This window comes from Annulohypoxylon maeteangense (genome assembly GCF_022496945.1).
Source record: "Annulohypoxylon maeteangense strain CBS 123835 unplaced genomic scaffold GGS22scaffold_2, whole genome shotgun sequence".
Taxonomy (NCBI): Eukaryota; Fungi; Ascomycota; class Sordariomycetes; order Xylariales; family Hypoxylaceae; genus Annulohypoxylon; species Annulohypoxylon maeteangense.
In genome coordinates, this window is record NW_025953249.1 from 49057 (window position 1) to 76284 (window position 27228).

Below are 27228 nucleotides of genomic sequence, written 5' to 3' on the forward strand. Positions count from 1 at the left end.
TATGTACCTATTTATACAATATTCTGCCCTTATTATCCATGGATCTATGAGCGCTCATCATCTAGTGCTACTCAGTGATACTGATCAATGAGCGAGGCTCATCATGGATGGCTCAAAGAGGCTCAGAGGGCTCCGAGGGATGAGCACCGCGGGGTGTCACGTGACCGCCTCTCCCTCGCTAATGTGGTCCGGTAGACGAATAAACCCTGGCCCGGTCCCACTCTACAATTCCTGGTTACTTGGAAGAATATCCATGGGGATATGAATGAACTGCAGCATTCCCAAATATGATTAGCTGCATTGATTCTCGACTGTCCGTTGCCGGGAATGGTTATGAGATAGGTCGCCCGCTAGGTAAGGATCAGTAACTACAAAGGTCTTCCGTAAATTTACTATCTTGCAATTATCTAAGCCTATAGGTAGGTAGTTACAGATATAGCTATTTATGGATAACAATACCCCATTCCATGCAGACATCCTCCCCTCTATCTCCAAAGTAGTCTTGTTCGTCTCCTACTCCTTCTTCGCGTTTCGGGCCGCCTTCTTTAGAGCTCGGTCCCGGATATCCATTTCCATTTTTAGATTAACCCAAATACCAAGGCGATGACCAACGCCAATGGTATTCTCGATAGCCCAGGCCATCAACGCGTGACTCCAGAATGGCGTGTACGTGTATGCCATGCTCTGCCAACCTCCGAGGCCCACCTTGCCTAGGGCGGCCCGTACGAAAGGCTTTGGGCCGGGAATCAATACGCTTGCGCGTCGGACCTTGCTCATGGCGGTAGTTACGAGGTAGCTGAGGCATAGTTGAACATCTACGTTGCTAGGCTTCAGCTCTGCGGCGAGGGAAGACGACCAGTGCTGTAGGAATGCCTTGCTTCCGGAGTATGTGGCTAGATACGGGGTCGGGATCCAGCCTCCGAAGCTGCCCATCGTGAGAATCAAGCCACGCTTGCGAGCTTGCATACCGGGTGCAATAGCTTGAGTGACCTTTAGAGTACCGAGGCAGTTGATAGTGACGATGTCCTGAAGTTCCTTCTGCTCGGTGAGGAGGAAAGGGACAGCAATGCTGTGGCTTTGGCCGACATTGTTGATGAGGATACCGATATCAAGACCGGTCGTCAGCTTGGCGAGACGAGCGTAGTCGGCGTCGTCGTCAGCAGAGAAATCCATGTCAAGGACTTTCGTCTGCAGTCCGGAAAATTTCTTTTCCAGCTCCTGAGACAGTGATTCTAGCTTGGACAAGGTTCGGGATACTAGAACCAAGTTGAAGCCCTTCGCTGCGAGTTGAGTAGCGAATTCTTTTCCTAAGCCGTCTGATGCACCTGTCACCACCGCCCAGGTACCTTTCTTGCCATATTTTCTGAGCTATATAGCAGAAGTATCACGTGTTAGAGGAAGACACAACTCATTGAATTGGATTAAATCACAGGTATTATATAGGGGAACATACATTGGTGCCACTAAGGACAAATACACTCATAAACAAACTGAGGAAGCTTAGGAGCTTAGAGGCCACGAATAGACCTCCAAGACTAGCAAAGGCTAGTATCACGCTCTGCGGAATAGAAGCGAGAGCATCGCTCACAGAGTCCATATTGGATATAGTCAAGGAAACTTGGAACCAATGTTAAAACGTCTCGTAGGCCGATATCTAGGCGGTCTTGTCAAGTTGTGGCGTCCTTCTCAGATGAAAAGTGAGGAAAGAGAGTAGGAAAAAAATACGTGGATGATAATTCAATTCATGCGGCGTTGTTGGGTTTTCGTTGGCGCAACGAATATCAGTGCTGAAGCTAATGTGGGTCGTTTGATACCTGTACAATATTGAACTAACTGCTTTGGGTTGATTTGCTTTTCTGAGTACCGGTAATTACGAGGTTTATCGCTTGGGGTTCCTTGATCGGAAACAGTACCCAGTACGAAGTACAAACTCAATTGAACTTTTTAGCTCCGACAGCAGCTGAGAGCTTGGTGCTTGACAGCTAGGCCCTGGACCCATACCTTGATGGCTTCTAGAAAATCGTAAGTTCGTACATAATTACCTGACATACATACTAGGTACTTGTAGGTAGCACCCATTCGGATAACCCAATTGCTAGAATATCTGGAAGTTATAATCGGTCATCTCATCGCCATGGATCTTGTCAAAGAGTATCTTCCCCAATCCGAGGGGTATTTGCCCTATTACTTAGTTGTGGTATGTTGACTCTATGTTACCCTTTTCACCGTCTCCTAACACTTCTAACTAAACCCAACAGACATCTATCCTCGCCGTTGGCAATTCGCTTCAGAATTATCTAACGTTGCACTTTTCACGGCGCCTATACAATGGGCAATTCGTACCGAACTCGTCGTTGCCTCCCAAGTCAGACAAGTTCGACCCCGAAGACTCGACCCAAAAATTTCTACCGGCGAATGCGGTATCCAACCCGAAAGAAGCCCGCACACAAGACCAAGTCACTCCCCTCGCTGCAAGGTTGTTTGGTACCTATACAATCATCTCGGCCATCGTGCGTTTCTACGCCGCCTACTATCTTCACTTGGCCCCCGTATACCAGATGACTATATGGACGTACGTCGTCGCGCTGTTCCATTTCGGCTCTGAGTTTGCTGTCTACCGGACTGCATATCTTGGCCCAATCGCAACCACCTTCTTCTTTGCCACCGTCGGTATTACTTGGATGACCAGCCAATACGGCTTTTATGTCCAAGCATAGGCTAAGGGGGATACGTCATTCGAGGGAAATGATCGAATATGTGGGCGGTTTGGTGGCGCCTGTGGATGGCATCTGTGAAGCAGCTAGATCACTGCGGCCGCTAAATATTGTTGTATCTATGTATATGCTACTAATTACCCGTGTATCTAACATCTATTTTTTTGAGTCTTCCCTGCTAACCAAGTCGTGAGCAACGATTCGTTGCTATTGAAGCTTTTTACGGTACAACTCTCCGGCGCAGTCCCTAAGCCTTGCGGCAGCTTGTTCGGGAGTAATATCTCGTTGCGGTTCCGCCATCAATTCATACCCGACCAGGAACTTTCGTACAGTAGCTGATCGAAGTAATGGTGGGTAGAAGTGCATATGGAACCAGCTACTTTCAATTTCGTCCTCTGTTCCGTCCAGGGGCGCCTGATGGATTCCGGAGCTATACGGAAAGCTTGTTTCGAACAAGTTATCGTATCTCCTCGTCACCTCCTGGATTGCGTCCGCGAAGTGAAATCTCTCCTGTTCGGTGAAATCTACCAAAGCTCTGACGTGACGCTTAGCAATTATCATGACTTCGAACGGCCAAATCGCCCACCACGGACAGACGACCAGGAAGGACTCATTTTGATATACGATGCGCTCTTCTTTCTCCATCTCCAACTTGACATAATCCCCAAGGAGATGTCGTCCTCCGTGCTCGGTTCTGTACTTGGCCATGTTGACGAGCTCTGCGCCGGGTTCCTCCGGCAGGGTACTAGTTGTCCAGATTTGACAATGCGGGTGAGGATTTGAGCATCCCATCGCGGCGCCCTTGTTTTCGAAGATCTGCATGTATCGCAGCTGCTGCGTTGGCGGAGGTACGATAGACTCCCGTGGCGCTTCTCGGTTCAGGAGATCGAGCTTTGCGGCGACTTGCCGAAGAGGGTTTGTCGGCGCAAGATGGATAGCATAAATCCTGGTCCAAGTTTCGACAATAGGTAGCGTATCTCGGGCAGGCATATCGGCTAGGGTAAGATGATGCTTCGGCGAGAATGTAAGGACGAAACATTTGCCCTTGACACCTTCGGCGCGGAGCAGCAAAGAGGATAGATCTATTCGGGTTAATATGCGACGAGGTGAGTAAGGGCTAGCCGATTACCATCAGTCGAGGATTCGGCCTCGTAGTCTTGCTGCTGTTCCTTCACGGCGCTGTAGTCGTTTACGAAGACGAAAGTCTGGGTATAGTCGGGATTGGCGTCTCCTTGCGCTCGCGAATTTCTAGGACACAGGTAACACTTGATGCAGTCAATAACGGACACGGATACCTGAGATGGGTGTTGCAGATAGGGTCAGGGTCATCTACCTTTGGATCATATTCAGGCAACTTATTGACACTGGGAGCCTCCTGCTGCCCCCTATTCGGATAGGTGGTAAGCAATGCTATTGACGGCTAAACACCAACGTGGTACACTTACTGCCATGGCCTCTTGGTTCTGTGAGGCGACACCAACAACCACGACCCCCTCAATGGATTGTAGCGCCGGTGAGAGATGTCATCTAGGATCTTGTCGGGCATTGTGAATAGGAGAGGTATTTTTAATAGTGATACGGATGATCGAACTATCGCGAACTACTAGGTACCTAGTATGGATCCCTACGTCCTGAAAGAAGATAACATGAAACGAGGATGGATATGAAAGGTGAGAACGTAGAGGGGAAAAGGAGGGATCGAAGGAGATACTTTGCTAAAGTAGCAAACAATTGTGATACCCGAATCTGACTATCTGCTCACCACGGTCAAGAGCTTCTGAGGAGATATAGGATACACGTGAATGCTTCTATTAATCTATCTTATATGTACGAAGTATCATGTGGTTTGTACATTTTGTACATTGAAAAAGCAAACGGCAACCCCGCCCGAGCTCTACTTAAAAGTGCTTGAAATGCTATGATGCAATTGGGCAGGTTCGAGGAATGAATCGATCTCGGTGGTTCAGTCGGCCGAATTATACCTAGAAGGTACGAAGTACTGGTACATTGTATTATACCTAGTAGTTGCTCTCCCATTATGTACATACCTATGTATGCGTGATAGGTGGGCCTTAGCGTGGATCGCTTAAGATAATAACATACAGTTTGCAAGATGCTTTACTGAACAAATCTTGATCGGATAAATCGATGTTATTTACCACTAGGTAACACGCCAACTCTGAGCAGTCACATCCTTTGTGGTTGATTTACAAGGCTTTGTTACGTGCATAATAAGCATCCCGAGTCATCACCTGAACCTTCAGCAATAATCCGAGCTACAATATCAACCGAACCTGCCCAAACTGACCTATGCAGTGCCTAAAGCCTAAAGCTTACCATCTTATTTAGTGCCCAGTAAGCGCGCAATTTGACACATCGCGATCAAACGGAAAGACCACCCACTGAATATTATCAATCGATACCAGGCAACCGAGCGCTCCATCGTCGCAATTTACATGTACCACCAATGCGCATCCATCAACACATCCATCAACGCACCCATTAACGATCCATCAATGATCCATCAACAGCCTTGTTGATATCGCTCACTTGTATTCGTCGGCTAGCCCAAATTTTTTTCTCTTTCCACTCCACCTTGCAATTTTCCCACGGAGTCCCCTCGGACTTCGTAATCGCTATATTTCACACTGGACGATAACATGGGTGTTATCCGTAAGAAGACGGCCACCAGGGGCGGTGAAGGTGGCGTCAAATACGTTTGCGATGTCTGTTCAGCAGATATCACATCTACGGTATGTACCCCCGTTCTTGATTCGCGTTGTTGCTACATCTTTATGTTGTTATGTCATGTTGTTCTGTTGCTATGATTTGCCCTTCTAGCCCCTGTCCCTACGCCGATATCTCCGATGTCATCATGCGCCACAACCTCAAACTTCCTATTCACATACTAGTCAACTTTTATGCGGAGACATTGTTGCTAACATGCATCGGTTTCTATAGGTACGGATACGATGCGCCCATAGTGCATGCAATGATTACGATTTGTGTGTGCAATGCTTCGCCAGCGGCGCCGCCAGCGGTTCTCATCAACCCTCAACGCACCCCTACAAGGTCATTGAACAGAATTCCTTCCCTATCTTCGACAGAGACTGGGGTGCGGACGAAGAGTTGCTGCTCCTAGAGGGTTGCGAAATCTATGGCCTTGGATCATGGGCTGACATTGCTGACCATATCGGTGGTTATCGTCATAAAGACGAGGTTCGAGATCATTACCTTAACGTCTACGTAGACTCAAAATCCTTCCCGCTTCCGGAACGATGCAAGCCCTCCGATATGGGTCTGGCGCAGGAGATATCTCGCGAGGAGTTCCAGTCACGTAAGAAGCGGAGGATCGAGGAACGCCGCGAGGCTCAGAAGAATGCGCCGCCGATGCCACCTAAGACGAAGCCGACCGCTAGTGTCCCTTCGTGCCACGAGATCCAGGGCTACATGCCCGGCCGACTCGAATTCGAGACCGAATATGCCAACGAGGCCGAGGAGGCGGTCCAACTCATGCAGTTCGACCCCGGCGATGGTATAAATCCCCGCACAGGGGAGCTCGAACCCGAGATGGAACTTAAGCTCACGGTTATGGACATATATAACTGCCGCCTGACCCAACGTGTAGAGAGGAAAAAGGTCATCTTCGAGCACAACTTGCTGGACTATCGAGAAAACAGCAAGCAAGAGAAGAAGAGGACGAAGGAAGAACGAGACATGTTGAACAAGGCTAAACCCTTCGCGCGCATGATGAACCACGACGACTTCGAGTCGTTCTGCCAGGGACTTATCGACGAGTGGAACTTACGACAGGCGATAGCACAATTGCAGGAATGGAGAAGTCTCAAGATCGGGGATCTTCGTAGCGGAGAGAAGTACGAGCAGGAGAAGGGTCAGCGCAGCCTGAAAGCTCAACCTATGGGGTTGATGGACAGGGATCGATTAGCATCGGCGCAACGTTCTAAGCAAAACGTGCAACCAGATCCTCCTAGCGGTGCTGCCTTGTTAGTCGCCCCCGAGCTCCCATCTCGGCCGGCTGCAACTAGGACTCCATCTCAGGGTCCCCCGGACAGCTTGACGAATGGCGAGTCTAAGGCGCTCACCAACGGTCACACAAATGGAGTTAACGGGGTCGTTACTAACGGAACATCGACACCAGGCAAGCAGAAATTTATCTCTCAACCTATCTCGGGCGTACAGCCGCTCTCCTTTTCGCTAGACACTACGCCAGATCTGCATCTTCTCACACCGGAAGAAATAGAGCTGTGCAAGGGCTGCCGAATTCAGCCGAAACCTTACCTAATGATCAAGGAACAGGTGATGAAGGAAGGTCTCAAGGGCAACGGTGCGTTGAAGAAGAAGCAGGTGAAGGAGATTTCTCGGTTGGATTCGCAGAAGGGAAGCAGGATCTTCGACTTCTTTATCCATTCCGGTTGGATTTCCAAGGCCTAGTCCACCGCATCCTTTGCGTCAACCCTACTTACCTAATATCTAAGTGCTCACTATTCAACGAGAAGAAGCCGACCCTGCGCTAGAAATCAAGCACACACATCCTCCATCCTAATCCAGACGTGGCTTCGTCTCACATAGGCTTCACCTCTTTCGAATGTCCCACCTCTCCATTTTTCTATTGCTTTGCAAACATGTGCAGATATGTTGGGGCGCGTCGGCGGGTTGTACGAAAGGGGCAGAGTAATTGTCAATGCAGGTGTTGATTAAGTGTACAGATGATACCATTGACCGTCGGTCAAGAAACCTCGAATGAAATGAATGAAAGACATGTTAAATCTGACTATCTATCTAAGGACGTAGGTGTGTGACGAATGACAATTCCTAGTTTCATCAGTTCAAGGCGAGGGCCTAGTAGACTTGGCAATTCAACACTTGCCGAGACAAGTCATGCTACGTGTAGAAAGGGCTATTTGGTGTGACCTATAAAGGTGCTAGGTATCTGATATCGAGGATAGAATCGGCTATAGATCCATAAATGTCTTGGGTAAAGCGAGAAGCTGTGCGGCGTCATACAAATAGCTGCTAATAGCAACTTGGAATATTGTAGATGTGTACGTGCTTACTAGGCATGTACCAACCTACGAAGTATGTATGTTTTACAATTGTGTAATAGCAACACGAGCTCATGGTTTCTTTCAAGATCGTTGGTCTCTTACACATAAACCTCGATCAGCTTTTCATTTGCTCAATTTTCTTATGAGCGTACCTAGGTGATCCTCCAAAACCACATCCAATAAATCGGTCTTTACTTACCTACCTAAAGGAATACCTACAAGGCAGGTAGTAGCAAATTTTAAATCATTATTGGTGGGATCTATCTTGCTGATAAGAATCTACTGGTGAACTGGTAGGAGCAATCTTGGGACTTCAAGCTACCTACATTTGAACTTGCTTTCATACCTACCTAGTACTTTATGCTATGACGAGTTTGGTACCTTGCACCTTCGTCGGTCGTCCACATTAACTCGGCAAGGGGTACCCGGCATCCTGGAAGAAGCCGCGCAATCCACATTCCCCACATGTCTACCCCAAGACCCCAAGTCCCAGTTCCAAGACCATTCCTATTTCTACCTACCCGTCCCTACTTTGGCGCGACTCTTTTTCTTCCACGATGGCTATTGGCTATCCGTGGAAATTTTTAGGCTTCATGCCGCGTCGAAACATTCTCCTCCCGATCATCTGCATCGCCCTATTAGTCGCAGTCTGGACTTTTCGTTCCTCCCCTTCATCTATCGACAGATGGCTTGACGTCGCTGCAATTCGAGGTGGCGCATCCTCTCCGACGACTTCGCTCAATCCCCCACCACCACCTCAATCACACAACAATGTCGACTTGTCAGCTCCCGATGCGCCTTTCGTCGGCTGGCCGTTGCAAAGGGTATGCAACGAAGCTGAGTGGGTTCCAGGTCTAGTGTTTATCTGCGACAATAATTCCGGAGGCGTTGGTAATATAAGGAATTATATACACACTTGCATACGATACGGTCTCGAGGCTGGAGCAACCGGACTGGTTATGCCCAAGATACGGAAACGCAACGAGACAGACCTAGCCGATCTTTTCACCGACTACCTACCATTCGACTACATGTTCGACGAGAAACACTTCAAAGATGCGTTCGCCGCCAACTGTCCGCAGATCACCATCTATGATTCTATTCGGAATATACCGGGCGTAGGTAGCAAACCCAACATCGAACACGTCACGCCGAAGAAGTTTGGGAATCGCGAGGGTTGCGACTTTAGGGACCAGAATCGCCATACGGATCGTTTCGGTGATAGATTCCGCAAATGGCTGAACGATTCCAAAAGTGGCCAGAAACCGCCCTCTCAAAACCGACCACGGCTAATCCGATTCAACTGGGGTGTGTTGTGGGACTGGCAAACCTATCGCGATGGACCCGAATTTGTAAATACATTTGGTAGCATCCTCAGGTTTAACGACCAGGTTCTACGTTTGGGGAAGACGGCGTTAAAGAGGATGCACGCCTACGCGGAAGCTAACGGAGTTAAGGACGGCAAGTTTCTCGGTGTGCATCTGAGGACGGAAAGCGACGCTCTGGGCTTCTGGCCTACGTACAATACCCAAACAGAAGCTTACCTCAAGCAAGCCACTAAAAGGGGGTTCGAGGTAGCGTATATAGCTACGGGGGACTCCCTAGAGGCGCAGAATTTTGGGGGCGCGGCCATCGAAATGGCACAGATGAGGGTCGTTACCAAGGCCGACTTGCTAGACGACGAAGACTTGGACGAGCTAGACTCATTGAGCTGGGATCAACAGGGTCTGATCGACTTAATTGTCCTGCTGGGAAGCGACTACTTCGTCGGCGCTATGCCAAGTAGTTTCTCGATTTATACGGCCATGAAGCGACATCTGAGGACGGACGGTCTATACACAAGACCTTACAAGGTGGGTACAGAGGGAGACGCGTACTCCTATCTCGTGGGCAACTACGATAAATATTGGGAAGGTTGGCTTTATATGTGGGATGGCATGTGGCCTTAAGGTTTAATGATTTTGCAATGGTTCATCCTATAGACATAAATATTGTAATAAGACATTTACGAATTTAGATCCGTGTTCCAGTGAAAATATAATCCTATAGATTTACTCGAGCAGACGAGGTGTTAGGAATATCTATAGTATAGTACTAGGTATTTACAATAGGAGGCTTTAGTATGATATTGATACCTAGTATTAGGTACATAATATCTATCTACAACTGGGCGTGACTAAGCAGAACTTACCTACTTGAGTACCTAGTAGGTACATATTCTCCTTAATTGAAAAAGTGCATTTAACCATGTCTCGCGGCGTTTGCCAGAAACCTCTGAAGATGCATACTAAACTCATTTCATATGTTCGACGATTTAAACTTCAATATTAACTTACACTCACTCACCTTCATACTCACATCAGCCATACCTATTCAAATTATACTTCATGCTAAGTCCACAATGACGATATTGACAATATCCAGCTTACAGCGCATCACGGCGTCTAAGTTAGCAGAGATGCTACTTGCCAGCTCCCACCAACCAGCTTCCGATGCACCAGTAGCTATCGTAGATGTGCGAGACGATGGTATGAATTCATCTTGCCCTAGCATTTTTAAATTTCTCACATATCATATCTTATCATTTCGTTGATTGAACGGCTATTAAGTCAGTTCGTTCATAGAGAGAATGGTGTATTGCCACCAAATCTGCCTGTCCCATCTAACGTAAATCAACTATCTCAACTATTCTATCCTATTAACTTAATTACAGATCACATTGGTGGCCACATTAAGTCATCTCTACACTTTCCTAGCGTTAGCCTTGACGCCACCATGCCTACTCTACTTCGCAAGCTCGCCGACAAAGAAGTCGTCGTCTTCCATTGCGCATTAAGCCAGCAACGCGGACCTAGTGCCGCTCTCAGGTACCTTAGGGAAAAGGAGGCTACAGCTATAAAGAAACCTGCGGCAAAGGAAGTCGATGGTGAGAGCGAGATCAGCAAGCAACAAGTCTATGTCTTAGACAAGGGATTCGTCGGCTGGCAGGAAATCTATGGACCCGACGAGAGACTTACGGAGGGATATAGGAAAGAGATATGGGAATCTGGATATTAAACCGAGGATAATTTCGAGAGGGAAATATGGCCATCGGCGAAGGTAAGGGAATATATGCTGGTAGAGTAGATGTCGGGATGGAAATTGCATTTATCTGGTAAGGCAATCCTGTCAGCACCATGGTATTGTACTTTACGACTTACTTACAAGGGGATTTAGTAACCCAATGCGCTATATTCCAACATCTCTGGGGCTCCAGAGCTGTATGGTGTCTGCAATGGTGGCGCACATTACCGCTAAAACCCCTCATAAATATAGCATATTTTAGGGCTTAATGCGCTATAAATCCGAGGATAAATACAAGCACCCCGAGATCTTTCGCGATTTCCATACCTAAGTACAAGTCTTTATGCTATGTTGCTAACAGACTCTAACAGAAACTATCAGAATAGAATTTTGAAGTTTATTAGCAAGCATCTGAATGTTGAGCCATCGGCGTATTTTCTCAGCCACATGGTTAAAGATTTGGTGCTGTCGCTGTATCTATCCCATTGCTCGTCTCAATCAACACCGGGGTAAGCAGCGCACCTTACTATCTAATGCGCATCCCCTGACGCATTGCAACGATAATATCTACAAAATAGCTATCGGAGACTGCGTACAACTAACTACCTGGGTAGTTAGGTAGGTAATTGACAGTTTGTCCTGGTATATATCTCAAGTGTCAAAAGATAATATGATGCAAGTGGCAGAAGACTTTGAACAAGTGGCACTTTTGAAAAGCTACACCAAAGTATGCTCTCAACAAGTTAGTTGCCGCATCAACCTTAACCATTTAGATACGTCTAAATAACTTCAAGAAGCCTTCTACTGTTCCAATATAAATATTCCCGGTAAGTAAAATGTCGATGCATCTATCTCTGTCGGTATCGTGGAATCTATGTAGTATAGCACATACCTACCTAGTACATATACAACCTACCAGATTCTATTCGAGCATAAGTCAGAACCCTATGAAAGATATTCTACACTGCTGCGATCCGTTCCCTCGTCATGGAGTCCGAATATACGTCTCGCAAAAAACGACCTCGCCGTGTCTCGATCAGCACACTTCCAGAGTTGTCTCGAGAGGGAACATTCAAGTTAGATCATTCAGTATCCAAAACCCGCTACCGACTAGATAAAGCCTCAAAAGTTCTTAAGAAAACTGGCAAACCCATTTGCAAGGTTCTGAAGGTCGTCATAGCCGCCCCATTCATGCCCTGCATTCTATTTTTCGTCCTGTTCGACAAGATTGCCGTGGCTACGCAACAAAAAAAGGACGAGAAAAGAGAAGACATGATTTTTGACAGGGGCAAACGATCGGATCCTATTAGTGTTTATGAAGTCGTCGTAGAACAGTACCGCAGAGATTACGGATATGAATTGGGCTGACTTGTTGGCAACAGCTATACTAAGCTTTAGTAATTATAAGATTATATGTTGATTTGAAGATTGACTCGGATTATTTGGTCTAAGGCGACATATTAGGTACATGTAAGCATACCCAATTACTTGGGTATTTCCTCGTTAGATAGAAACGAACGATGGAATATTATTGAATAGAGGACGAGACTCGAAAGAAGTTGTTGTATCAACAAAGAAGCATATGATTTGAGAACCATGTCTACATGCACTAGGTAGCTAGCAGCCCTCTCCTTTTGCAACCCTTTATCTTCGTTCAATCAAAGCTATATGTACTATCTAAAATCCAAGGTTCGAAGATATGCAACTATCATAACTCAAGACTGTTCATGTCAGTTTACCCGCCATCCGATAGACATCAGCTTGGAAAGTATCAATCAGTTTCCTCATCCTTGAGTCGGAAGGTAGAACCTGAGCACCAAATACGCCACATATCCCAGCAGAGCGATCAACAAACTATTTCGAGATTTTATGTTAGCAGGTGAATACACGTAAGTACCCAGTACCTAGTAGATGAGCGAGAGGGCGTCAGTCAGAATTCTTACCCAGTTGAGACTCGCGGCACCACCCCACATCAATGCCCCCTTTCGCCAATACGGATGGGCTTCTCCCACGATGAGGAGTCCACCTAATCCAAAGTCGTAGTCGTTAGGGGGAGAGGGGAAGGTTATCTTCATTTCAGGAGTTTCCATGAATTTGTTCAATTCCTCTTTGCTCGCGGGCGTTAATTGAGGTTGGAAGATCAACGCCGCGGTTTCCTTCTTCAACAGCTTCTGATCATCCATAAGCAGGGAGTAAACCAACTTGAAATAGTCCGGCATAGTTGAGAATAGGCCGTGTCCGCCAAATGGCACTTTCAACCCCGTAGTGACAGTTGGGATTTCGGGCTTTTCAACGGCGGGTCCTTCCGGATCCTTGCGAAAAGCCATGGACACTCGACGGGCGTTGATACTGGGATGCTGGTCCGGGAGAAAGACGGAGCTTTCGGCTCCAAGAGGTTCCCAAATATTCTTTCTCATGTACTCATCTAGAGACATGCCACTTAGTTTCTCGACAACTTGACCAACTCGATCGAGGCCAGTACTATATGCCCAACCTTCCCCTGGCTCAAACAAAAGGGGGAGGTTGAAGGATTCATCGACAGTAACACTAGGGCCCGCTTTCCGCTGAGCAGCTCGAATCTTCCCAAGGCCCTCGTGAAGAAAGTTGTAACCGGCGCCGGAACTATGCGTGATTAGGTGACGCAATGTAATGGGGTTCTGTCGTTTGCGAACGGTCGGAGTCCCATCATCGGCTACCGAAATAAAAATACCTTGGCTGGAGAAGGATGGGAGGAGATTAGATAAATCCTCGTCGAGAGTGACAAGACCTCGCTCGACGAGCTGCAATGCGGCAATTGATGTAGGGAACTTGGTCATAGAGGATAACTCCATAACCGTATCTAGGGTATATGGCGTTCCATTTTTAGACGAGAACGCTTTAGAGATATCGACTTTGCCTTTGGGAGGGTCAATTGGTTGAAGATATAAAAATAGGGGTATGCAACTCATAAGTGAAACTCACCATCCTTATCTTTGGCGATTACGACGATTCCGGGCGCGGTACCGTCATTTACTGCGGACTCAAACAAACTTTCAAACGAGGTCATCTTCATTCAATTCATAGTATGAACAGATGGATGGGTTTGGTGGAATTTTTTTATTCCCGCTTTGTTTGAATTTTTATATCTCGACATGCTGCAATTACATAGGTACCTAGTACCTAGGATTAGTCGTGTTGTTCATTGTTGTTAATTATTAGATGCGATAGCGTGGCGTGCCGAATGACTCTTCGCCGAGATTGTACAATACAATACAATAGGGACATGCTTACCTCCTACTAGGTAATGCAGGCCGCTAAACTACCTGGATACTAGGTACCTACTAGGTACGCTATGCGAATTTCGTATATGTAGGTCCTAGGCACTAGGTAGGTACTAGGTAGGTATCGTACATGTATGGTTTCCATATTTCACCATATTTAACTATCTTGAAGTACACTGATATCCTAAGGAACATGTTGCGTCGCATTTAGAAGACTAAGACTTCAATTGTGCAACCAGTATGCGACAAGACTCGGAATCATGAAGATCCATCCTTCTCCTCAACTTCAATTATCCTATCGATCGCTTTCTTGGCCACGTCGCGAGCTCGCGGGTCGACCCTCTCATCCCAAGCGAAGAGTTGGAATTGCGCTTTCCATATCCTCCAGTTTTCCATGCTCCACGTGTCTCTAGGGTTCTTCTTGTCCGTCTTTTCCTTTTTCCTGCACTGCTGATATACGTAGCGCGCCTCGTCGGGCCATATAAGCCATTGTGCCGCGGCCAGAATGTGGCCTCCAATAACATCAGGCTTGGAAGCCACCCGGACATTGAAACTGGGATATTTTTTGCCGCTGGGAAGGATATCGCGCAGCGCGCTAGTGAAGCCACATTCGCTGAAACCGGTCAATGTAATGCGCGCTATGGTGGACTGGTAGTTGCGCCAGCGAGTCTCTGATTCACTGTCAGGGGTTTCGATTCCCGAACCGGAGTATCCAATAGCTGCATCTCAGTTGTTAGACCACTTGGGCATTTATCTTGTATATATTGGGCTGCAGAAACACAAACCATCTGCTCCGACGCGAAGATATTCGGTCGAATAACCACGGTCCGACCATAAGGTTATCTTATTAACATCTTTATGGCTACCGCCTTCCGCGAAGGAATCGGGTGCCTCGTGGTCGGGGATGGCTAACAAGGCCTCGAGAAACTGAATGATTCTAGTCTGGCCGCCATGATGCGGTGGAAAAACAGAACACAGAGAGGGAAAACTCTGAAAGAAGCGCTCAACATATCCGCTGGCGTTTGGCATGCTAGTACGGAGCACATGGCCGTTTCCATCTTTTTGGATGAGATCAGGTTGGTCTGAGAATTTCTGCAACCTGTCCGAAGACTCTTTGACAACCCAGGCATCAAGATCGGTAGCGATCTGGGACGGAGTTCGAGAGCCATCGACCAGAGCTTGCATCAAATTCTTGCAGAATCGGTCCTCGGCGTCATCATCATCGTATAGGCTTAGAATAAGAGCCATCGGCTCATCTTTTTCGGTAGCCATGGTTGGTAACGGGGCGTAGGCAGTTTCAGTGAAAGCGATGGGAGAAGATTGGGAGCAAAGATGATGGATTCAATGAAGTGTATAGGCAGCTTGTATTTTGTTGATGCATATGTAGGTAGGCACCTACTTACATACTAATATGATACTAGGAGGTATGTAGCTACCTACCTATGATCCTATCCATACCTGCCTAGCAGGTAGATGTGGCTCTAATGTTACCTAATCACCAATGATGTAGTTGTGTAAGTAGGAGCGATGCGATCGAAGACTCAGCCCCAGAGCCCTAGATATTGCTTGGCCCCTTACGTCGTACAGCTGAACCCAGCGAAGGAAAGCCCGATGTTTGTCATTACCTGAACGGGTTTTAATTAGGTAAGTGGTACAGATCTGGAATCCATCGGGGTTTAACTTAAATGCATTCTACAAACCTAGGCTGCTAGGTACCTATGAGGTAGATAAGCTTACGTCTGATTAAGCTGACATACATTGAATATGTACATTCTAGGTATGTTCGGCAATGATTGCCGTTAGGCTTGTCTCTGACGTATTAGCGTGTCTGGATATTTCTCGTTGCCTTTCGATTGCAGCGTTTAGCTTCAAGTTATAATCCACATCACAACATAGTCCATTCCTTCTCTTTGATTAAGTAAGGCTTGAAGTGGATTGAAATTACTAAGTATATCTCTTCCTTGAACCACTCTTCCTAGAAACTGAAGATCTTTAACCCATACCCATCATTCGAGCATCGTTCAACTTCGCCTTCCTCGCTATCGTCGTAAATTTAGTTACAAAATGCCACTCAATATATTTTCGATCGAGATCGACATATGCTGTCAGCCTTTGCCCTAATATCGCACAAGAAGCCGAGGAATAATATACACGATACAGGATGTAGACGCCACCCAACTGGCACCAGTCTCAGAGGTAGGTCATTTGTCTATGAAACGTGCCTATGGGCAGTTGGCAGCGTAGCAAGTTCGTATCGTGTGCCTATCTTCTTTGTTGACCTGATTGTTGACCTGAGCCTCAAGTACCTACCTAGGTATCTACCAGGTCTACGTAGCTCGCTACCTCCATTCAGATATGTGACGTTCAAAATTTAACAATTGCTCCCAGGATAGTAGGTATTGATCCTACCGATACTAGAGACTAGAGCCCTGGACCCTGCGTTGGTCATACCCACATCTGCCACACGTAGCCATATTCTGGGGATAGCTACCGGTTGGACCTAAGTTCCTACTTACGCCTCATGCTGACGGCATATCCTGATACAGACCGTTCAGCTGAGCTTGCCTATGTTTAAACCGATGCATCGATTCTGTTACTAGGCAGCTAGACAATCCTCAAATTCAGATCGTCGCTGTACAGCCTCGTTCTAAGTAAAGATATATTGGTTTAGATTTGGTAATGGGGTAGAATCAACGGGTGCGTCTATAGTAGACGCGATGGTTTAAAAGGAGACCTTCGTCGCCTTGGGAGTCAACTTCTTCATCCAAACAATTCAAAGCAACAGCAACAGCAACAGCAACAGCAACAACGCACAACTCCATTCAATCTTCGCTACAAAACTCTACAACTATTCAACTTTTGAATACTCCTCCAATTATCGAAATGCTCTTCTCCAAGATCTTCCTCTCTATCGCCCTCGCCGGTGCCTCCGTCTCCGCGCTGCCTGTCGAAGAGAACGGCGTTGCTGTCGAGCTCGAGGCCCGCGCCACCGAGGTCACCTGCAACCCTAAGAACAACCAGTCTGGGGCAAAGTTCAAGGTTGACATGAGCTATGCTACCGAACAGGCCAAGAAGGCTGCCTTCACCACGGGCAAGAGCGGCGACCCTCACAACTACAGAAACGGTGACAACCTCCAGTGGGGTGTTAAGGGCTGCAACGTCAAGAACGCCAAGCTGTGGGAGTGTAAGTGACGGAACTTTCCCATTCGCAACATCTTACGAGCTCCCGCTAACGTTAATGAATTAGACCCCATCTACTGGAACGACAAGAAGGTCAACGGAAAGATGCCTGAGTGGCAGAAGGATGCCCAATCCAACGGTCAGGCCAAGACACCCCTCCGCGTTGTCTACATCGTAGACAACGGTACCCACGACAAGAGGCCCAAGGTCTGCGGTGTCATGACACACTCTACGGTCGACAAGGAGTTCCAGGGCAAGGACTTCTTCCAGAAGTGCACTTAAATGGGACCTTCCATTTAGCGCCGTCATCACTTGGTGACGATAGGATATTAGACATTGGAAACCTTCATTGGTATAAAACGACCTTACATCTTGCTAGGGTCGCGTATATAGCTTCTTCGCCTTCGCTTTTCATGTTATTTACCTAGTTAGATCACTTGGAGCTACCACTTAGGTGGCACACCGAATTTTGAACAATTATCACCCCGAATTGACCTTAGCATTATCTCCTGTTGTGAAAGGCCTCGATATGTGCTAGTCAAGATGATAGAAATTAGATTGTCATAGCTACTGGTGAGCATCTATCAAGTTGTCTCGATGGTTTTTGTCTCGTAATACTTTGGCTTTCCAATTTGTTGTAAGTCTAACCATTGACCGAACCGGAAGTAGTTGGGTATTGTTTTTCATCATCTTCGTGGTCGTGGTCGTCGTCGTCGTCATGGTCGTCGTACGCCAGCTGTGGACTTTCAATCAGCCAAATTGGATTTGGAACGGTTCCATCGATTATAGCAAAGTATGCAGATCTTCGTAGGGCTGTGGTATCCAATCAATTTACAAACTTTCCACCACAATTGCCGCAAAGTTCATCAGAAATTTCGTCCGTGATGATATCCTTAAGTTGGGGTGCTATGACGATGAGGTTCTCCCTATTTAGGCACTTGGAGCTGCACACGTTACACGTTCTCGATAAACCTGGAGCTAAGATAGGGAGACCTGTAGTCGCACACGTAGCTAGTAGAAAATATGGTTAGATTGTCACATAAATCAACATATCGTGCCGGGTTGGTACACCTACAGAAAGGGTGCCCCTTATCACACCGACACAACTTCCCCTCCGACTTTAGGGGTGACTTGCAGAAAGAGCATGCTTGCTGACGGATGGCTAGTTCGAAATGGTCCTTCAACGCGCTGCGATCTTCGCTGCTCTGGCTCGTCAAGTGACCTACTCCTGGCACGGGAGGACCGCCACCGTACATCCATTCCCACGTCTTAGCTTCGGTGCTGAGGTTTTTCATAGCTAAGGTGGTGAGAGCTTCTTCGCCTTTGTCCGAGGTGCCGTCGTGGCGACCAAAGAGGATGCGACATTTTATCCCTGCGAACGTATCTCGTCCGTAGAAGACAGTGTTATGATGGCTGATAAAAACCGCGGTGACTCCTCCGCCCGGACTCGAAGCCATTCCCCAAATGCGGGCCCTGTTGATATGAACTTGATCTTCAGTGTCTATGCCGGCAAAATTCTCGTCGGGGTCATAGTCTGATCCCTCAAATGACTCGTTATCCATTTCCTCATCTCCGTCCGAAACGTCGTCCGATCCGACGCTACCTCCATCCACGACGGCTCTATATGCCATCGCACGCGGAAGTTGTTGCTCCACGATTTGGTTAATCTCGGTCGCCCATCGTGGCCCGATTGTTCCGTCCTCGGGATTGGGAGGTAGGGGAAGGTTTGTCTGATACCACGCATCGTTTTCGTGAGTTGCCGAGAGTCGAACGAGTGAGTAAGAAGGCGTAGCGGTTTTTTGAGAGAGCGAAGGAGGGTGGATTACGAGTCCTATAAAATGTGAGACATAGTATAAGACTGGCATAGGAGAAAGTGAAAACATACCAGTGATAGGATTTTGTGTAGAAATATCATCTATATCAGGATATGTGCTACCGCACTCATACGCGGTGTGTCTAGAAATCTTACTAGACTTGGGATTGTCAAAGGAAACCTGAAATGCTTTCGCCAACATAGGAGTAGCGATAACACCACGACACACCTTCGACTGATCAATGGTCCATATCTGATCTTACATTAGTTCGAATTTCAAGATGAGGCGATGACTAATCAATAAGAATCTTACAAGATCTTCCCACACCACAAAAGCATCTTGGCCTAAGGAGAGGCAGACCCCGTCGGTATCAACCTTATTGACTTTTACATTTGGAGGCTCCATTCGCTGCTGGGGAGAGTCGATGGTAACTTGTCGGAAACCGACGTAATTATTGTTTATGTAGGAGATCATGCTGGTCTTTGAAGTTCCCCTTTTAAGCCAAGGACCCCAACTGAGCGAAAAGGATGAGCCGGAGGGCAAAGAGTCCGGGTCGTTTTGCTATAGAAAGCTTCAGTAAAAGGTATAAGGAGTATGGCGTCCAAAACGTAAATAAAAAACATACATTCGTTTTTGGGTGCGGCCCTATACCTGCGAATCTTGCGACTTCCTCAACCCTCCATTGACCACAGTCTCCTAGAGTTGCATTAGGATCGTGCTGAGCTTGTACGGATAATATGACGATCTCATCGTCGTCGTTTGCATACGCCAATAGTGTGCCGTAGCCATCCGTATCCCTGGCCCACGCGAATGCCGTGATGTACTCTTTGACATATTCGGTTTGATGTCCTTCGATGGCAGGTAAGAGCAGGCCTGCACCAACACCCCAGGGAGCAACCCAAGGTAGCAAAGTTCTAGCGCTACGGCCGCGCGGCTTATATGCATTATTCCTATCCGATGCGCCTTCGCAATAGACGGTGATGGTACCGGCGCCAGTGAGAACGGCGAGAACAGATCGATTCATCCGACCTAAGCCGCAGGGGGACCATTCCAACGCGACGAGATGGTTCATAGAACTGCCCTGACTAGTGACAGTACCCGAACCACCACCACCCGGGATGAACTCAAAGTCGGGAAACTCCAGTCCTACATAGTCGAATAAGGGGCGGTTCAATTCCGGGCTCCGGTGTTCGACACTAGGGAAACGGAGAGCGACGTCGTTGAACTGACGGACTACACTAGGGTCTCTACCATTCTCGGATTTGGGGATGGTAAAATCCGGGATGAATATGTATACACAGTCGTCGCATCCGACTGCTAGTTCAGCGTCAGGAGACCAAACGACATTATGTGTGCTTGCTGGGACGGCTGTGAGGGCGAATGATTCTAGTGGGAGAATGTTTTCGTTACGAGTTCCGGAAGACATATTGAAGGGAGCGAGTGGAAAGAGAGCGGTATTATTAGGTCATCGCAATTTATCTAATCTTATTGCTGACTGGTATGTATGAATTGGTTGTTTCATGGTAAGTTGTCGGTTTGACGAAGTGTGGAACTGAGATTCAGAATGAGGAAAGAAAAAAGATTGAAGCGAATTTTCTGAATCTGAATTTTAACGAAGATAAATGTTCAACGACTAGAAAAGTTGGAATGGACGAAGTACTTCCTCATGTACCTAATATATAATAACAGAATAATCTTAGATGTCTATTTTGCAATGCATTCTCATTAAGAAAAATTATGACTGGACGAAAATCGCATTTTGTCTGTCGCCTCTTAAAATATCCCCCATCTGATTCAATTTAACTTCGTGGATGCAGGTGGTTAGGTACCTATGCAAACTTATTCCTAGGCACTAAGTATTAGGCACCTAGTACCTATCTTAACAGCCTACTAGGTACCTACCTACCTAAGGTTAGAGCTCTTTATAAACTCGGCATACTCAATAGCTACATCCACGTCTCATCTACGCATAGGTATATGTATGTAGGTGACTACATGTAAGTACCTAGCAGGTATGAACCATTTCAAGTCAAATCGATATAATGGTATTTTCCTCTATTATTAACACGAATCAAATTTCTACTCTAATTCTTTGGTGTCTCCAAATAGGACCCGAGAGCCCATAAAGCGGCGCAACTAGCTAATGCTGTCGCACCTACAAGTTTCTTCGTGTACCAGTTCTCGTCCGTCAACGGTTTGGCCATCTGAATTCTCTTTGATTGTCGAGAGTTAGCTTTCGTCGACTCTTTAGCATCGCTCTTGTTCGAAGCAGTTGCTTCTTCCTCTTGATCGGCTAACTCTCGCAGCTTTGCTATCGTTCTGCTGAGAGCTAATACGTCCTCATCTATCGTGTTGTTCCTAGCGCCGTCTACCTCCACATTCTGTATGTTTCCGAAGAAATCGGTCAACAGCCGACTCCGCGCCGCTTCCGCGCCACCTCGGAATAAGTCGTACCGGACACCGGCATTTGAATGTATCTTCTCGTAGTTGTAACTGTCGAATAAGTCGCCGACTGTCTTTTTACTGCCTAGATCTTTAACTTCCGACTCTAAAAACTCGAGGTTATAGTACGTGTACCGATCGATGACAGCCACCCCGACGTCGTTATCGGCGTGATGGGAATACGAGGATTGGTCCAACTCCGAGGAACCTGTCGCGATTATGTTGGGGGAGTAAAGCTTGCTGTACATTGTGTTCGCTTGGCATGTGTCGATCATAAATAGAATCTCGTGGTACCTACCCGTCGTCGTTGTTAGTCTGGACTACCTACTAGGCAGACGCCACTATTAGTTTCTCTGAGAGCCTTACCTTCTCTTTTCCCACATCTGCTCAAACGCATCCGCCAAATCAAAAGCACCGATTTCCTCCGCGTCCTGAAATTTTAGGAACTCGTTTCCTCCGTGACCTGTCATGTACACGAATATGTTGCTCCGGTCGTCTGTTAGCAACCGCTTGCTCCTCGGCATCTCGTCCCCGACACGATCCGTCAATAACCTGATGAAGTTCTCGACTGTAACCTCGTACCCTCGGTAGTCGACTTCGATGTTGTCTCCGTACAGGTCGACGGCGCGGTCTGCGTTACTATACACGGTACCCGGAAATGCATTTCGAGGATTGCAGGCCATGTCATCGGGAAGCATCAGGATGATTTGCGAATCGGGTATTCCTAATCGCTTGACGGTTCGGTACATGGATAAGACATTGGCAAGATGACGGTAGTTGAACCAAAATCTGGAAGTGCCTACTAAGACAGCCCAATTGCTAGTATGCTCTGCTGTCACAGGTTGTATAGGCTGTATGGGAGATAGCAATGTCGCTGCCAGGAGCGCGGGGAGGTGTAATGCGTTCGAGAGCTTCATGGTGATGGGTGACCAGCTATCGCTGGATTACTTCGTTTCGACGCCTCGTTATTGACAGAAGACGATAAAATATTGATGTTCGTGCTGTAGTATAGTATTGATCTGAGACAATCACTATTAGATGGCGGAATATTAACATGTATTGGAATAAGAATTGATTTGTCATCCCCTCGAGACTCAATAAACAGGGGTTCTTCCCGTGTACCCTGTATCGTATTGAATGCGCTAGCGAGAGCGGCAGGAACGAGTAGATTTCATAGGTGCGCCAATGTCGGCAGGCATTATCTCCGATCATCCACTTAATGCATAAGTACCTAGTAGGTATTCATTATGCCTATTCAGTACTTAAAGGCCCTAGAGATTCAAGCATCGTAGCGTCATCGAGCGGGCTACTTCGTACCTACTATGTACCTATCCATAGATGTATCTCTTACCCAACGCTAGGGTTGCAGGGGTTTGGAGATATCCAATAGCCCTCGGCCAGTCCTTCCACATGTCTCCTAATAAATGCTAGAATCAAGCTGTTGGCTCCCAGCCTTCCACTGAGGCACCTGTAGTGCCATTTATGTCGTAGTGAAGGCAGCCACATACATGAAATAATAAGTACGGTATTATGTGAACTTAGATAGGACGTTAGCTTTCAAGGTTTGCCCCGCCTCATCGTCATGCGCCGTCTCCGCCCTTGCATCTAGGCTTAGAGACGGCAGCTGCTAGCTGTACTGGTACTTACCTACCCACAGCCGTCCATGTAAGTATTGGAGGTTTGGAGGTAGAATGCGCGAACAACGCAAGTACCTACCCTAATTAAACCTTAATTCTAACATTGAATCTATTTTCCCTCACGACTATATTCTTTGTAAGGGTCTTTTTCACTTTCTTTCCCGAATCTCATCTCATCTGATCTGTTCTCACCATATGAGGACTACTTAAAGCCGAAAGTCGCACGACAATGAGATTGTTCTGATACGAGACCCGCAACTCATTTACCGTTGTCGCCAAATACCGAGACCTGCGTTACTTAAGGTAGCACCTTCGTGACAGCCCTCTAACAGCTTTCCCGGCAAAAATCACATGCATTTGATCAAAGCTAGGACCTAGCTGTCGCCTCGCGAATTTAACGAAGCGAAGCATTTTACGGCGTCTACATACCTACCTTTCTACATTTCTATTCAAACCCGACCCGAGACGGATAGCCCTTGTTTCTAACCATACTGATATTCGACATCTAATCCATTTTGCTATCCCTATAAAATACCTAAATATGGGCCGCCCTCCGGCTTACATATTCATAGTTAGGTTTGTACATGTACCTTGCGATATATTGCCCCTTTGACCCTCTGAAATCGTCTATGTCGCAACTAACCAAGATAATCTGAATTCAGGCACGGTAACCGCCTCGATGCCACAGACAAGCAATGGCACCTTTCCTCGCCTACTCCTTATGACCCCCCTTTAACATACGGAGGATGGATGCAGTCCAAGACCGTCGGAGCAAGGATTGCTTCTATTTTGCAAGAGAGAGAAGAATACGATGAGGCTGAGGCTGAGGCTGAGGCTGCCGCCGCCGATCACAAACCCGACACGGCTTCTGTCAAGCAGAAGAAGCGCCGCTACAGGGTTGTGATACATAGTTCGCCATTCCTTCGTTGTACACAGACATCCGTAGCGATAGCTGCTGGCCTGGCTTCGAGTTCCTCGGTTCCTGCGATGGTATCCGTCGAACGATCTCCATCTCCGCGCAATACGCCATCGCCGCCACCGAACTACGTCGAGAAATCCGTTTTGCGACTCGACCCCTTCCTCGGCGAATGGCTATCCCCCGACTACTTCGAACATATTACGCCGCCCCCTAAATCGAGCCTGATGCTGATGACTGCGAAAGCCGAGCTTTTGCGGAGGGAAAACTACAACGATTACCCTCACTTTCACAGTCGACATGCTCCAAATGCTCCGACTCAGTTATGGAATGCTTCCGCTGGTCGAGGGAGCCCCTTAGCGACATCTATGACCCCCAGTTCCGATGTTCCTTCTGGACTTGAAACCCTTTCTGCTCTGAAGGGTGGCTTGCCAAAAGTCTCGAGCGAATCGGCTGGACACCTGGACCCGAAGGCCGCACATAAGGTTTCCTCTGACCCGTCTTGGAATCCAGGTTACGTAGCTCCCGTTCCTTCATATGCTCTCTCAACTAGCGAGCCTATCCCGAAGGGCTATTCTGCACATGCCCGCGACGCCTGTGTCAACATCGACTACCAATGGGACTCTAGTAGGGACAATCTAGGCTGGGGAGAGGGGGGTGTCCTACCTGAAGATTGGGCGGCGATGCATCAGAGGTTTAGGAAAGGGTTGTGTCGGTTAGTCGAGTGGTATAGTACTACGGAAAATCCGGGAGAGATGGTGACCAAAACGGTCTCCAATCCGAAATCGGTTCATCCTCCGCAAAAGGGGGGTAGCTCTGGTGGTCTAGCCGTTAGCGACGATCAGGAAGTTGAGATCGAAGACGTAGTTGTCCTTGTTTCTCATGGTGCTGGTTGCAATGCTCTCATCGGTGCCATCACGCATCAGCCTGTGCTGATTGATGTTGCGATGTCGTCGATTACGCTGGCGCAGCGAAAACCCGAATTCGATGACGGGGTAAATTTAAAGATCTATAATGGACACGCTTCTTCGGTCGAGGAACCTCTATCAACCAAGCGGCCTACGATGTCGGAAATGTTCGAACTGAAGCTATTCGCTAACACAGAACATCTCCATTCTCCCATGGCCGCGCCCATCATCAGCCGTTCTTCTTCGTCCGGCAGCCGTAATTCTCATGGTCGACTTAACAATGGCTTTAGTTCCGCGCTACAGGATGTCAATTTGGCCGCTTCGTTATACGGAAGTCCGACGCTGGGTAGCCGCAGCACTTCAGTCAACGCGTCGCTCGGTAGTATGCGAAGAGGGTCCCCGGTGCTGGGGTCTTCCATTCGGCCGACGGTCCCTAACGGTACGATCAGCGGAGGAATAACTGTCGGCAGCGGCGTCTCTAGTTTCCCGTCGACCCGAGCGAATCGATCAGGTTCGATAGGTCTATGGACACCGCCAACTCAAGAAGATGAGGTGGGGATGAAGGTAGAAACGCCGTCGCTGACGATTCCCAAACATGAAGGTGGGGTACCAAAGGGAAAGGTCGAGGCATCCCCAAAGACGCAAGCGCATGGCTCTAATTCTAACAACGTGGAGTCTAGAGAGTCGACGGATAAGGTCGCCTCGAAACCAGACAAACTAGACTCGCAATCCGAACATGGCGAAGAGCACGACAGCTTTGACGAGAATGCGTTTCCGAGCCTCTGGCCCGGCACAAATAACGGGGGCCTCTGGGGTTCGCCCCGACCACCAGGAGAAGCCGAAAGAATCCGGGATTTCAGCTCGACGAAACGACGATGGACGGTCAACGAACGATGAATCCCGGTCCCTCCCAACGAAATTCGACTTGCTTAGAAGGATCCAAATTACTAACATTCGATGGGTTTTCTCTCGAATCTTGAACGAGACAACGCCCTACCAAATATTATCTATCCAAAAGTGACGGCTAACCCAGCGCATCGGACGGCGGCATCGACAACTCGAAAAATTTCTAGGCATATTAGCGAATCTTTTAATGGACTGTACTATTTCTCTATTTTCTTAGCCCCCGGAGTATATATGTCGTTGATATCGTGGGCAATTCCTAAAAAAAGGAGGTCGGCGTCTTCAAACTTTCCACTCTACCCATACCCATCTCTTTAACTCCCCTATTTCGTGGTTGTTTCCTGTTTTTTTTTTTTTTTTGAGAAGATACCTCTCGGTCTGTCGATATTTGCATTGCCCTAGGGAATAAGAAAGGGGTCCGAGTGAGAGAAGGACCCGAGGGCTGGAGTTCAAATTGTAGTGATATCAAATGAAGTGTGCTAAGTTAGGAACGCTTGAGGAAAGCTCGGGGAATACTTGGCTATCCATGATCCATAGATGAATGAGTGAATTCTACATCATCAGGAACTGGATATCTATGAGACCTACTTGTTGAGTGACTTATAATGTATGATGCGTAATGTCTTATCTTGACTTGCTAAACTTTGATTGGTGGCATATCGGTTATACGATTCTCAAATACACCTATTGCCGACATGTTGGGATCGTGGGAAAAGCAATGCATACACTAATGGCCTCAACAGACGTGCTAGGTATTTATAGGAGGCGCCAGGGAGTAACCGCTTATCTATGTCACCGTCGATCTCCCGGTGGTTTTCGACCTGCATATAACTTCCCGGGTTTAGAGCTCTATACAGGTAGGTTAGGTACCTAGACCTAGGTATGTATAGGTAGTTTGCGCGGTGCTATGCGTACCTAGGTACATTAAAAACGCCTTTGCATTGCACAGCATATCAAATCTCCTCACGATACGCCAACACGGCTGCACGGCGTAAGTAAGCGCCTAGCTAATTCTTCGACACGGAAACAAAGTAGAGCGGGGTCACGGAGTGGTACGACGGACGGGAGCCGTGTAAGCATCTAGCATCGTCTACTTTATCGTCACGTTGCCCATTTTGCACAAGTGTATACCTACCTACCTAGGTATGTTCGGCGGAAAAACACGAAGTTGATGGAAGTTCCCATTTCTACCTACTAGATACATCTCTGCATATCTACACTATCTCTAACTTGGGTCCCTGGGCAACGACGTGAATCAATAGAAGGCCCATCCTTCATAAACGCCCTAGATATGCAATTCCACCACTCTCATACTCATCCTCACG

General features: G+C 47.5%; 13 protein-coding genes across 13 annotated transcripts; 7 read left to right on the plus strand and 6 right to left on the minus strand.

Moving 5' to 3' along the window:
• Window positions 1-306: 306 nt before the first annotated feature.
• GGS22DRAFT_60542 (short chain dehydrogenase) lies at window positions 307-1813 on the minus strand. The gene is made up of 2 exons (XM_047967530.1): window positions 1454-1813; window positions 307-1368 (listed from the first exon to the last, which is right to left on the minus strand). The coding sequence occupies exons 1-2, from the start codon at window positions 1595-1597 to the stop codon at window positions 514-516; spliced, it is 999 nt and encodes a 332-aa protein (XP_047822383.1). The 5' UTR covers window positions 1598-1813; the 3' UTR covers window positions 307-513.
• A 117-nt stretch (window positions 1814-1930) lies between these two features.
• Window positions 1931-2819, plus strand: GGS22DRAFT_60562 (Erg28-like protein). Its single transcript, XM_047967532.1, has 2 exons — window positions 1931-2197; window positions 2259-2819. The coding sequence occupies exons 1-2, from the start codon at window positions 2135-2137 to the stop codon at window positions 2715-2717; spliced, it is 522 nt and encodes a 173-aa protein (XP_047822384.1). The 5' UTR covers window positions 1931-2134; the 3' UTR covers window positions 2718-2819.
• Window positions 2742-4562, minus strand: GGS22DRAFT_60544 (galactose-1-phosphate uridylyltransferase). The gene is made up of 4 exons (XM_047967531.1): window positions 4160-4562; window positions 4048-4099; window positions 3844-3979; window positions 2742-3796 (listed from the first exon to the last, which is right to left on the minus strand). The coding sequence occupies exons 1-4, from the start codon at window positions 4258-4260 to the stop codon at window positions 2922-2924; spliced, it is 1164 nt and encodes a 387-aa protein (XP_047822385.1). The 5' UTR covers window positions 4261-4562; the 3' UTR covers window positions 2742-2921.
• A 430-nt stretch (window positions 4563-4992) lies between these two features.
• Window positions 4993-7496, plus strand: GGS22DRAFT_151823 (transcriptional adaptor-like protein). Its single transcript, XM_047959560.1, has 2 exons — window positions 4993-5467; window positions 5676-7496. Exons 1-2 carry the CDS (start codon window positions 5375-5377, stop codon window positions 7164-7166), a joined length of 1584 nt encoding a protein of 527 aa, XP_047822386.1. The 5' UTR covers window positions 4993-5374; the 3' UTR covers window positions 7167-7496.
• A 629-nt stretch (window positions 7497-8125) lies between these two features.
• GGS22DRAFT_151825 (uncharacterized protein) lies at window positions 8126-9796 on the plus strand. Its single transcript, XM_047959561.1, has one exon. It carries the CDS (start codon window positions 8338-8340, stop codon window positions 9727-9729), a length of 1392 nt encoding a protein of 463 aa, XP_047822387.1. The 5' UTR covers window positions 8126-8337; the 3' UTR covers window positions 9730-9796.
• Window positions 9797-10181: 385 nt separating this feature from the next.
• GGS22DRAFT_184136 (Rhodanese-like protein) lies at window positions 10182-10837 on the plus strand (the record flags this gene model as incomplete). Its single annotated transcript, XM_047964156.1, has 2 exons — window positions 10182-10308; window positions 10494-10837. The coding sequence occupies 2 exons, from the start codon at window positions 10182-10184 to the stop codon at window positions 10835-10837; spliced, it is 471 nt and encodes a 156-aa protein (XP_047822388.1).
• Window positions 10838-11830: 993 nt separating this feature from the next.
• GGS22DRAFT_184137 (uncharacterized protein) lies at window positions 11831-12211 on the plus strand (the record flags this gene model as incomplete). The annotated part of the gene is made up of 1 exon (XM_047964157.1): window positions 11831-12211. The coding sequence occupies one exon, from the start codon at window positions 11831-11833 to the stop codon at window positions 12209-12211; it is 381 nt and encodes a 126-aa protein (XP_047822389.1).
• A 140-nt stretch (window positions 12212-12351) lies between these two features.
• Window positions 12352-14069, minus strand: GGS22DRAFT_60579 (beta-lactamase family protein). Its single transcript, XM_047967533.1, has 3 exons — window positions 13805-14069; window positions 12787-13739; window positions 12352-12697 (listed from the first exon to the last, which is right to left on the minus strand). Exons 1-3 carry the CDS (start codon window positions 13893-13895, stop codon window positions 12569-12571), a joined length of 1173 nt encoding a protein of 390 aa, XP_047822390.1. The 5' UTR covers window positions 13896-14069; the 3' UTR covers window positions 12352-12568.
• Window positions 14070-14122: 53 nt separating this feature from the next.
• On the minus strand, window positions 14123-15685 carry GGS22DRAFT_151830 (uncharacterized protein). The gene is made up of 2 exons (XM_047959562.1): window positions 14889-15685; window positions 14123-14822 (listed from the first exon to the last, which is right to left on the minus strand). The coding sequence occupies exons 1-2, from the start codon at window positions 15373-15375 to the stop codon at window positions 14362-14364; spliced, it is 948 nt and encodes a 315-aa protein (XP_047822391.1). The 5' UTR covers window positions 15376-15685; the 3' UTR covers window positions 14123-14361.
• Window positions 15686-16304: 619 nt separating this feature from the next.
• Window positions 16305-17851, plus strand: GGS22DRAFT_60606 (Ribonuclease/ribotoxin). Its single transcript, XM_047967535.1, has 4 exons — window positions 16305-16350; window positions 16407-16434; window positions 16492-17287; window positions 17351-17851. Exons 3-4 carry the CDS (start codon window positions 16987-16989, stop codon window positions 17563-17565), a joined length of 516 nt encoding a protein of 171 aa, XP_047822392.1. The 5' UTR covers window positions 16305-16350; window positions 16407-16434; window positions 16492-16986; the 3' UTR covers window positions 17566-17851.
• Window positions 17851-20809, minus strand: GGS22DRAFT_60585 (uncharacterized protein). The gene is made up of 5 exons (XM_047967534.1): window positions 19723-20809; window positions 19410-19658; window positions 19169-19349; window positions 18359-19114; window positions 17851-18294 (listed from the first exon to the last, which is right to left on the minus strand). The coding sequence occupies exons 1-5, from the start codon at window positions 20521-20523 to the stop codon at window positions 18110-18112; spliced, it is 2172 nt and encodes a 723-aa protein (XP_047822393.1). The 5' UTR covers window positions 20524-20809; the 3' UTR covers window positions 17851-18109.
• A 332-nt stretch (window positions 20810-21141) lies between these two features.
• On the minus strand, window positions 21142-22610 carry GGS22DRAFT_151836 (peptidase C13 family-domain-containing protein). Its single transcript, XM_047959563.1, has 2 exons — window positions 21906-22610; window positions 21142-21833 (listed from the first exon to the last, which is right to left on the minus strand). Exons 1-2 carry the CDS (start codon window positions 22454-22456, stop codon window positions 21182-21184), a joined length of 1203 nt encoding a protein of 400 aa, XP_047822394.1. The 5' UTR covers window positions 22457-22610; the 3' UTR covers window positions 21142-21181.
• Window positions 22611-23088: 478 nt separating this feature from the next.
• Window positions 23089-26608, plus strand: GGS22DRAFT_151837 (uncharacterized protein). The gene is made up of 3 exons (XM_047959564.1): window positions 23089-23312; window positions 23389-23752; window positions 23839-26608. Exons 2-3 carry the CDS (start codon window positions 23718-23720, stop codon window positions 25895-25897), a joined length of 2094 nt encoding a protein of 697 aa, XP_047822395.1. The 5' UTR covers window positions 23089-23312; window positions 23389-23717; the 3' UTR covers window positions 25898-26608.
• Window positions 26609-27228: the final 620 nt, after the last annotated feature.

Bases quoted from the DNA above. Each gene is read 5' to 3' on its own strand.
- GGS22DRAFT_60542 (XM_047967530.1), bottom strand. From the start codon at position 1,597: ATGGACTCTGTGAGCGATGCTCTCGCTTCTATTCCGCAGAGCGTGATA. The intron at 1,369-1,453 runs GTATGTTCCCCT...TCTGCTATATAG, and splicing joins TTGTCCTTAGTGGCACCAAT to CTCAGAAAATATGGCAAGAA.
- GGS22DRAFT_60562 (XM_047967532.1), top strand. From the start codon at position 2,135: ATGGATCTTGTCAAAGAGTATCTTCCCCAATCCGAGGGGTATTTGCCC. The intron at 2,198-2,258 runs GTATGTTGACTC...TAAACCCAACAG, and splicing joins TGCCCTATTACTTAGTTGTG to ACATCTATCCTCGCCGTTGG.
- GGS22DRAFT_60544 (XM_047967531.1), bottom strand. From the start codon at position 4,260: ATGCCCGACAAGATCCTAGATGACATCTCTCACCGGCGCTACAATCCA. The intron at 4,100-4,159 runs GTAAGTGTACCA...CTATCCGAATAG, and splicing joins AGAACCAAGAGGCCATGGCA to GGGGCAGCAGGAGGCTCCCA. The intron at 3,980-4,047 runs GTAGATGACCCT...GACTGCATCAAG, and splicing joins TGCCTGAATATGATCCAAAG to TGTTACCTGTGTCCTAGAAA.
- GGS22DRAFT_151823 (XM_047959560.1), top strand. From the start codon at position 5,375: ATGGGTGTTATCCGTAAGAAGACGGCCACCAGGGGCGGTGAAGGTGGC. The intron at 5,468-5,675 runs GTATGTACCCCC...CGGTTTCTATAG, and splicing joins CAGCAGATATCACATCTACG to GTACGGATACGATGCGCCCA.
- GGS22DRAFT_151825 (XM_047959561.1), top strand. From the start codon at position 8,338: ATGGCTATTGGCTATCCGTGGAAATTTTTAGGCTTCATGCCGCGTCGA.
- GGS22DRAFT_60579 (XM_047967533.1), bottom strand. From the start codon at position 13,895: ATGAAGATGACCTCGTTTGAAAGTTTGTTTGAGTCCGCAGTAAATGAC. The intron at 13,740-13,804 runs GTGAGTTTCACT...ACCCTCCCAAAG, and splicing joins AATCGCCAAAGATAAGGATG to GCAAAGTCGATATCTCTAAA. The intron at 12,698-12,786 runs GTAAGAATTCTG...ATCTCGAAATAG, and splicing joins GTGCCGCGAGTCTCAACTGG to TTTGTTGATCGCTCTGCTGG.
- GGS22DRAFT_151830 (XM_047959562.1), bottom strand. From the start codon at position 15,375: ATGGCTACCGAAAAAGATGAGCCGATGGCTCTTATTCTAAGCCTATAC. The intron at 14,823-14,888 runs GTTTGTGTTTCT...ACTGAGATGCAG, and splicing joins TCTTCGCGTCGGAGCAGATG to CTATTGGATACTCCGGTTCG.
- GGS22DRAFT_60606 (XM_047967535.1), top strand. From the start codon at position 16,987: ATGCTCTTCTCCAAGATCTTCCTCTCTATCGCCCTCGCCGGTGCCTCC. The intron at 17,288-17,350 runs GTAAGTGACGGA...TTAATGAATTAG, and splicing joins GAACGCCAAGCTGTGGGAGT to ACCCCATCTACTGGAACGAC.
- GGS22DRAFT_60585 (XM_047967534.1), bottom strand. From the start codon at position 20,523: ATGTCTTCCGGAACTCGTAACGAAAACATTCTCCCACTAGAATCATTC. The intron at 19,350-19,409 runs GTAAGATTCTTA...ATGTAAGATCAG, and splicing joins TTGTGGTGTGGGAAGATCTT to ATATGGACCATTGATCAGTC. The intron at 19,115-19,168 runs GTATGTTTTCAC...CACATTTTATAG, and splicing joins TACACAAAATCCTATCACTG to GACTCGTAATCCACCCTCCT.
- GGS22DRAFT_151836 (XM_047959563.1), bottom strand. From the start codon at position 22,456: ATGAAGCTCTCGAACGCATTACACCTCCCCGCGCTCCTGGCAGCGACA. The intron at 21,834-21,905 runs GTAAGGCTCTCA...GACGACGGGTAG, and splicing joins CAGATGTGGGAAAAGAGAAG to GTACCACGAGATTCTATTTA.
- GGS22DRAFT_151837 (XM_047959564.1), top strand. From the start codon at position 23,718: ATGGGCCGCCCTCCGGCTTACATATTCATAGTTAG. The intron at 23,753-23,838 runs GTTTGTACATGT...ATCTGAATTCAG, and splicing joins GCTTACATATTCATAGTTAG to GCACGGTAACCGCCTCGATG.